Below are 9281 nucleotides of genomic sequence, written 5' to 3'. Positions count from 1 at the left end.
CATATATGTCCAACTCAGACCCGGGGGCCGAATTTGGCCAACGATGTAATTATATTTGGCCGGCAAGACCATATCAAATGCGTATTAGAGCTGGCCCGCCAGTATATAGCACATGCGCCGCTAATATTACAAATCCCAGAATGCTTTGCTAGAGTGTTGTCCCATCAGTCTAGACCGGCGCGCGCCCCTTTTGTTGCAGTCGTTAGCAACTATGCTACCAGTCTCCTCGGTCAAATTTACACTTCCCCTTCTCAAAAATGGCAAAAATGGTTTGTTGTCATATGACAAACTTTAATGCTACATTTCTGCAGAGAAGGGAAACGTGCAAACCGCAGTGATTTTTCATTAAATATTGAGTTTGGCCCACGACATTGTCCCAATTTTTTATTTTGGCCCACTGTGAATTTTAGTTTGACACCCCTGCAGTATAGAAGTTCATCTTCACTTTAATTTTCAGATCATAGGATCAGAAAGCTCAACGCAAAGTTAGTCGTCGTGAGTTGTGAGAGTTTTTACTCTACAACCCCTTAGTCGTGCTGTGGCTGCTTAACCAATCAGATGGCGTCGTGGGTTGGAGACAGAAATGGCAGGCGAGAGAGAGAGGCTTGGCTGCATCTGAGCCAAAATAGCCCAGTTTTAAATTCATTTCTTGATAGCGGCACGTCAGATTGTAAAAAATACCGATGCCGATATATGTGAAAATTCCAAATATCGGTGCCAAATATCGGGCCGGCCGATAATCGGTCGATCTCTAGTACATACATACATACAGCACTGACAATTAGGCCCAATCTTAACATTTTCCCCCTTTCCAGTCAAAGAGGGTTTGGGTTGTCTCTGAGTGATTATCTGGAATGATTATCCTGTGATTATGGGGTGTTTTAAGAGGAATTTCTTGCCTCCTCGGGCTGCTCAGAAAACAATTAATCAATCAATAAAACCTGTTCTACATTTATGATCACAGATCTTTATTTGTACGGCCAACACCAAGTACAGCTGATCCACGGAATCTGTGACTTTGACGTGAAACAGAAGCAAAGCCAATTAAGAAGCGACCTGCACCTCGCGCTGTTGTCGGAGCAACTGGTTGTGTTGAGTGTTTGTAGTGTAAAAATGGTTAAAATGTTAAATCAGTATGTAACCCACTTGAGAGCCAATTCAATCTGAAGAGCTATACCAACAAATTAAATTTTATCAAGAATAAATGCTCAGTTTTGATCAATTGCTTTGGTTACATTCAAAAGTATGTATTCAAATACAGTAAATAAGGCCTAAGAAATTAAACAAAAAACATTTGCGTACCACAGTGGGCACTGCATTAGAAACATTTTTAGTGTAATGCAGTGCAGTTTTTCGATGTAATTGGACACTACATCCATGAAGAAAAAGCATTTTGAACTTTCCTTATAGTATAAATTAGAATTTAGCTTTGATTGAATGTTTGATACAAGCCTTGTATTGGATCTTTTCAGTGTAGCCAATAAAGTGTGAAGGTGTAAAGGTACCTTCTGACCCCTGGTCTTGCAATCTGGAAACAACAAAGATGGAAAAAAAGGCAAATAGAGATGATTTTTGCAGAAGTCATCTTTTTATTGCCACGTAAGAAAGTCGTATATAGAGCAATAGTAATACGTTTTCAGATGGCAAATCAACAACAAAAAGAATCCAAAATATCCTTGTGAAACCTCCCCCTGTAAAAAGGAAAAACAAAACCAAAAAAGTTCATCCTAGCAACACTATGGTAATATATTTTGGGACAAAACATCTGCTATGTCATTTTCTAACAATAGTCAAATAGTACCAAAATACATCTTTCTCATAACTTCATTTCACAGAATTCAAAGTCAGTAAATGGTAAGAGGACAACGGGGCATCACGGTGCATATTATAAGCTACTGTGCAAACAATAGTGGGAGATGGGCTTCTGCCATTAGAAAATATGCTTCACTAGCCACATGTAAATCCAGTGTCAGGGCCATATGTATTCATATACACATATGCATAAATAGCACAAACTGGTCTGGACATAAAAAAATATCAAATTGAGTCTCATATATCTTTGTATGCAGTAGACAGTGAACACACAAAATGAGCCAGTTAGTTTTTCTATAAAAAGATTAGCTTGCTAGTGGATAGTAATCATCTCACAAATAGCTTATTGATTCTGCTGCAGTTATGTGAAATCCCTTGGCTCTGGACATTGCAGGGGTCAATAACTGGGCTATTCTTCACCAGTTCTCTTCCTGTTTATGCTTTGAGAAATTCTACATAGTATTAGCATTTGTTGTCAGTAAATATGAAGAACATCACAGGAACAAGACACAAAAAAACAATACATCTCCTCCGATTTTTTTTTTTCTTATTTTTTGTCATGTGCTGAAGCCGAAAGCCAAAACTTCTCAATTGGTGAAAACAATGCGCATACTGTACAGACGGAGGCTATACAAACTTGTAAACATTGCTGACAAGAGCCCCCCACCCCCATTAGATCTTATGGGGGGGGGGGGGGAGGATTATTAATTTTTTTTACCATACATTAATCTTCTAACTATTGGTATTTGAGCCCTTAAGATTCATCCCCCTATATGTACTACTTTCTGTTTTACTTTAACATCATAAAACTGCTGCTGCAGTATTTTTAAATGACAATGAGGAGGGATCCTGTTCACTCGGAAATTAATATATACAGACTACAAATATATTAAATTACAAAGGAGTATAGTGTCCAAAAATAAAAATATATACGAGAATGATTAAAATATTATGAGAATAAAGGGAAAAAAAGTTAACTATTCTGGAAACAGTCTAATTATTTTGATTTTAAAAAGCTGTATTAATAAAGCCAATTATCAAGAATAGTCATAAATCCTGAAATCATATTACAAGAAAAACGTTTTAATCTTAATTTTAGAAATTGTTATATTAGATAGAGCTCATAATTGTACAAGAGTCATGATTTTACAATGAAAAGAATTTTATGACACTGAAGACTTACTTATACAACAATAAGTCATTACAAGAGTAAGTGATTATTATTTCTTTGTATAGTTTTGCTACGTTTTTGTGTCCCATGTGGCCCTTATACTCCTTGGTCATTTAATTGTGTGGATGATTTAAGATGCTGCATTGGTACACCTCATGCACGTGTGGATGTCAACAGTCATGTCAGATTTCCAACTTTCCATGTGCACCTCCAGCGGTATCAATTATTCAATGCTTCCTCCTTATCGAGTGTTGACATTGGGTCCCTTTTCAGTCTTGTGTTGCCACTGTGGAGTAGCAGCACAGACGCTTGCCAGTATTTCTTAAGATTTTGGTGATTAAAGATCACAATGAGACCTCCCAATCCTCCCCAGGCACAAGTCCTTTTACTGCTCGACTTATTGAATATCCCTAGTGGATGTTTCGCAGTGTGTGTTTCTCCTTCTCCACACAACAACACAACAAAGGTTGATTTCATCGTAACCTGTCTAATAGGAATCCTTTTTTTGTGTATTTAAGAGAGAAGAAAACTGGACAAAACCATTTTTTTAATTCTCTGAATATCCATGCTAAAAGCCTAAGGCCAAACAATAACAGTCGGCAACTCACACAAGCACACCAGTTGATTGACCCTCGCACATACTTTGTACTAACTCGCTGCAATGGAAAGACTTCTGACCCCTGGTCTTGCAATCTGGAAACAAGGTTTTGCGGCGCCACTTATACTTTACAGTACATTATTTTTCATTGAACTACAAACAACATGGCGCGTGTTGTCAGTGTCAAGTGGGTGGCCCTGGCCGCTGCAGCCACAGTGGGATGTAAAATGTGTGTGAACTCTTTGGAAGTTCTTAAATTTCTGCATGAATTGGTCATTAAATGTGGTGTGATTTTCATCTAAATTAAACAAATAAACATAGTTTAAGCTTAAACTAATACCGAAGAAACAATTATCTGTTTTCATATTTTCTTTTATTATTATTTTTAAAAATAACGTGTAAACATTCACACGACATAGAGGGAAAAGTAAGTGAAACTCGAGGCTACAGATTCTCCAAGAGCTAATCAGAGTCAGGTGTGAGCCAACCTGGAGTCCAATCAATGACAAAGATTGGAAGTGTGGCTTAAAGCTGCTCTGGCCACCAGAAAACACACATCAAGTTAGAAATACGTCCTGTCAAGAAGCATCATTTTTCCTCCCATTGTAAATTATAATAATATAAAGCCAGGAATTGGGCGAGAAATAAAGGTGTGCATATTTGAGAGGCTGTTGGCTCCATTCATTGACTGCACTTGTGCATTACTAAAGCCTTTTTAAGCCAAAGGTAGTACATAGGAAATCATGACTATTAAGTATTATTGAAAAACAGAATATATATACCGTATATACTGTATTGGTGCAGCTGCCGCCTGGATGTGATTTCATACCTGGAAACTTAAGTTCTGTTGTGAAAGCTCATGTGATATGATGTGACATATTTGATTGGCCATTATCTGCGACATTGCGACACTGTTTACCTGGGATTTAAATTTCAAAACTAGTGACCGACGGGTGGCCTCTCGTGTAAACTAGTGGGAAAATCATTTCAGTGGTGTTCGGCCGCGTCGTTCGGTGTGCAGCTGGCTTAACACTCCTGCTAGTGCAAATGCAGAAAATTCATCTTAATCATTGCTTGTCTATTTCTCTGTGCTTTCGGTGTGTTGTGCTTGAGGCTCAAGGAAAGGTGTGCAGGTTTGTGAGCGTTTGCTTTTGAGCTGTTCCTCAATCTCTATCACCCCACCCCCATTGTGTCGTTTGCTTTTGCACGTGCTTTGTTATTGCTTTGACACAACTCGCAGTGCACAGACTCAGCAAAGAAGTTGCCGCGCTCATCGTCGACTCGTATGTTTAGTCACTCCAAACAACACAGGCTGAATCAAGAGTGAAAGCTGCTGAGGCTAAAATGAGCGTTATTATCAAGAATGCTGAACTCCTTAACTGCTGTAGCCAATATATAATTTAGTGTCAATCATTCAACATTACTTATTATAACACTCCAGTCTGCAACTTAAGAGTGGTGTACTGCAAGCAATGTGCAGTCGGTGTTTTACTTTACCTAGAGTGAGAGCAGCCTTTCTATTTTCATAGTAATAGCAATTTAAAAAAAAGGTTTACTGTACCAAGACAGTTCTCTCAATGTAGTTTGAAGTGAACTTTAGAGTATACTGATAACATACTGTAACTAACAACTGGTTTTATTACATTGTCCTTTTGTTAGTTATAGTCCAAAGTATTACCTTTAAACTAGTTCCTGAAGTGTTGATTGGAAACTGGAAAAGTGATGTATCTGCCCCGTCCGAAACGGATGACCCCTCTTTCTGCTTCCTGTATTCTTAAGGGGGGAAACTGATTGTAAATCTGAACAAGTAGGAGGTCGACAAGCCTCCTGGAACGGAATGTACCAATGTATAAGATCACAAAAGAGAGATAACTATCCATCCATCCATTTTCTATATCACTTATACTCATTAGGGTCACGAGTGAACTGGAACTATCCCTGCTGACGTAGAGGGGGGGGTACATACACCCTGGCACATGTAGGCAAACAACCATTCACACGTAAGGACAATTTAGAGTCCACAATGAACCTAACATGCATGTTTTCAGAATGTTCGGAGGAAGCCAGAGAAAACTCATCTAAGCAAGGTGTAAACATGCAAACTACATACAGGAAGGCCGGAGTTCAGATTACAATCCAGAAACTCCAGAACTGTGACGCGGGTATGCTAACCACTAATACACTGTGCCGCCTGGAGAAAAGCTATTTTGAATAGGAATGTTAAATAGAAGAGTCATCTCTGAGGTAGAAATCCTCCTAAATAAAAGCAAGACAATGTCAAATAAAAGGGTATAATGAATTTGAATGTTTGTGTTAGAATTTTGTCTAAAAAGTGAACATCTCATATTGTAATAGCCCGCATGCCTATTCGGAATGACATTTTTAGGGAGCACATTGTGTCGTAAACCTGTATCATTCTATGACATTTTTTTGTTTTGTTTGATCTGTCTGAGGGGAGAATTTCAAACATGACTGCGTCCTGAACCCATTGATCTGTGGCCATGACCCTATCAACCGCGACCCGTCAGTGCAAGCAATTCCAGCTGCCCTGCTTGTTTTTTAGGTTTTTGCTTTTTGATAAAGGTAAGGGATACTTTTCTTTTAAGTTTTTGAACCAATTGCTTCCACTGCTCTACCCGCTTCACAATTATTCCAGTGGCTCCTTCTGCACAACTGGATGAGCTTTCATGGTGGAGCAATCACAGTTGGTAAGCATAGTTCCACATTTCCGGCTTGCTGGATTAAGTCAATTGGTTGAGATAACATCCAAAGCAAACAGTGACCTTCTTTTATGTTATTTCTCAAAACGACCTGAATAGAAAATCTGAGAAGGAAAATAAAATAAGTAGTCACATGTATGCGATTTAGAGCTGAATTCTTCAGCGAGACGTAAGTACACTTAAATAGTGAGTGAAAATGAGCGCAGCCACAATAATAAATACTTATAAACAATCATTAAGCACCTTCCAGTGTAATCTCTTCTCAGTGGCCAATCCTATCTCCACGTATCTGCAAAGGCATCCGATTCATTGGGGATACATGGAAAAAAAAAAAAGAATTTAAAAAAGAAAATTAAAACTGCACCTTCTCACGAAGATTTAGTAGACAATCGTAGAAAAGATTGGCACTATATAGCCAGTGCTAAATTTGGCACTCAGCTTTTTTTTTTTTTTTTAATGTGTGTACATGTGTGATGAATGTTCAAACTGACTGGATGTCCACTACCAGCACAACCTTAATTCTACTAATAGTATTGTTTCATTGTGGTCCCTTTAAATGCAAGCGAAAAGGGGTGTTACAGGTTGAAGCGATTTGATTACAGGGTTAAGATAATAATGGTGGATGTTGAAAGCTAATGCGGCTTGCATCATTACAAAAAAAAAAAAAAGCAAATGGCTTCACAGAAGCGCTCCAATGATCGGACCTATTTTTTTTCAGATATGGAATTTATTTTGGTGTTTGAGTCGAATACGTAATATTTCCCCCCAGCAGGGTGTGATGTTTTAGCTGGAGTACAAGTGATCTAATAAAGCGTAATTTCAAGCGTTCGTTCCTTAAAACGAGAAAAAATAAGAAACCATTTCCACACTCATTTTTATGGTTCTTGCTCAACTAAAATACAGAGTTAGGGATATTTGAATAAATATATATTTATAGGAAGGGTTATGTATCTCATATACCGTCCTGAACATATACTGTTTTTTAAAAACATTTTGATTAACATCTAAAAATTGTTATGTCCAGTCCCAGTTTAGTGAAGGCCCCATTCTGACAACTTTTCATCTGTGCATTTCTGATTGGAATTGAGTTTTAAGAGTTACTTACCCCTCATATATGTACCTTTTAATTTCCATATTTCTGTGTTCCACTAGAAATTCAATTCAATATGCACAGATCACATAAGCAAACAAATACAACAAAGCAGTACATGATTTGTAAAAGCCGAGGTGATTGACATTTCTACTGTATGCTCTGTGTTTGCCCCAATCATATGCCTGCACGTGTATGTGAATATGTGCACTTGAGTGTGACTATGGAAGAATGATGCTGCAGCAGCATCCGGATGCCGCCTCTCTGCCCCACGTCTGGGCCAGCTGTCAGCATGCAGATGAAGGCTGAACAGCAACAATCCTACTCAGCCCAACATTATCGGTGCTGGAGCTTTGTTTGAGAAGGGTGACCTTCAGCTGTGAAGCTTATGAAGAGGCTTGCGAATGGCCTCAGTACAAAACCTGCTTTGCCTGCAGTCCAAAGCCCAGAGCCTTGTCATGTGTCGGTTTTGAACCCATCAAGAGATTCTGGCGGTTAAACATACTGGAATGTTGTTCAGTTCAACCATGCTAGTCTAGCAGACGCTGTGACTCTCGTTGTGACTTGGCAATGCCAGGGTGCTGTCATCAGATCCTTGCCTTGGGCTTGCTTCCCATTAATTTCTTTAGCAGCAGGTTTCCATTTACTTTGTAATGCTTGTGTAGCGACATGAAAGATACAATTCAGTGGTATTGTTATGGTTGCTGATGTCACCAACTTAACCACTAACATCTGACAAACATCAGCAATCTGTTCAGTGATTTTAATGATGGACTCTCTATATGTAAAATGTGACGGACCAGACTATCGCATCACAAATGTGTAGAAATCTTTTACCAGTATTAACGAGCCTCAGCTTCTTCGCACAAACAAACAGACCTGCACCTTTTGGCCAACTCTGGTGTTGGTGTCTCCACTCGGAAATTACTTGTCACCATTCCACATGCATTCTTCATACCTCGTCCTTATATGCTGACTCACACAGTCACCTCTGTCTTGCTGTTGGTCACAAAGTAGGGCTGTGTGGGGAGGAAGTGTTGGCTGTGGCTGTGGCCTCTGGTGACATGAAGCTGGTTGGGCTCCAGCACCGTACACTGAGGCCTCTTGTGCCCGTAGGTCTTCCTCCGGCCCACTGTCTCTGTCCCTTCCCAACCCCTTAACCCCATACCCACTGTATGCCCAGACGAGATGGTATTAGAACTGTACGCCAATGGCCGACCCATTGTCGCAAAGCTGGAGCCGATGGGGGTTTCGGCGACCATGGAGATTCCCAGGGATGTGCCCCCAGGCATAGTACCTGCCATGTGTGCCAGGGAGGTAGTCCCCAGTCCTGGTGGCTTGCTACTGTGGCTGTGAAGGTGAGTGAGGGCACTGTGGGAGCCGTGGGCGACGTGGCCGTGGTTGGTTTTAGGTTTCTGGCCATTTGGCTTTAATGACACTACTCCAGCTCCGCGCCGGTCTGTTGGGACGGTTGACACGGAAGAGATTCTGGGCATCTCAGTAACATAAGTTGCCACCGGCTCTGGGGTCAGCGGCCCCAATGAGGTCATAGGAGTCATTGGGGCGAGGGAAGTCATGGTCATCATAGCAGTCATGGGTGTCATTGACGACATAGGGGTCATGGAGGTCATCTGGTTCATGGAGTGGGATGCCATGTGGTTCGAAGCGATCGGGTTGGTGGTCATCGATGACATGTTGCCCATGGAGGGTCGGGAGTTGCCCATGGGTTGGAGCGGAAGACCGCCTTTTGTCGGTAGCTCCACCATCAGCCTGTGCTTGTTGTACAGATCACCATTGTATTTGGCAGCTGCCAGAAGATGGAGACAAAAAAATAAGGCACATTAGGGACACTCCAGAACTCCATCATAAACATCACAAATCAAATGGCTT

The 9281-nt window shown here is 40.4% G+C and overlaps 1 protein-coding gene across 1 annotated transcript in view; it reads right to left on the bottom strand.

Annotated features, from left to right (window-relative positions):
* Positions 1-1567: 1567 nt before the first annotated feature.
* The window catches only part of shisa9a (shisa family member 9a), a 50173-nt gene continuing 42459 nt past the window's right edge, over positions 1568-9281 (bottom strand). Inside the window, exon 4 of the mRNA XM_061755927.1 lies at positions 1568-9198. Coding sequence (XP_061611911.1) covers positions 8369-9198 — 830 coding nt within the window. The 3' untranslated portion in view covers positions 1568-8368. The remainder of the gene's footprint in view (positions 9199-9281) is intronic.

Source organism: Phyllopteryx taeniolatus, chromosome 19 (assembly GCF_024500385.1).
Source record: "Phyllopteryx taeniolatus isolate TA_2022b chromosome 19, UOR_Ptae_1.2, whole genome shotgun sequence".
Taxonomy (NCBI): domain Eukaryota; kingdom Metazoa; phylum Chordata; class Actinopteri; order Syngnathiformes; family Syngnathidae; genus Phyllopteryx; species Phyllopteryx taeniolatus.
This window is presented reverse-complemented; position numbering and strand designations above follow the sequence as displayed.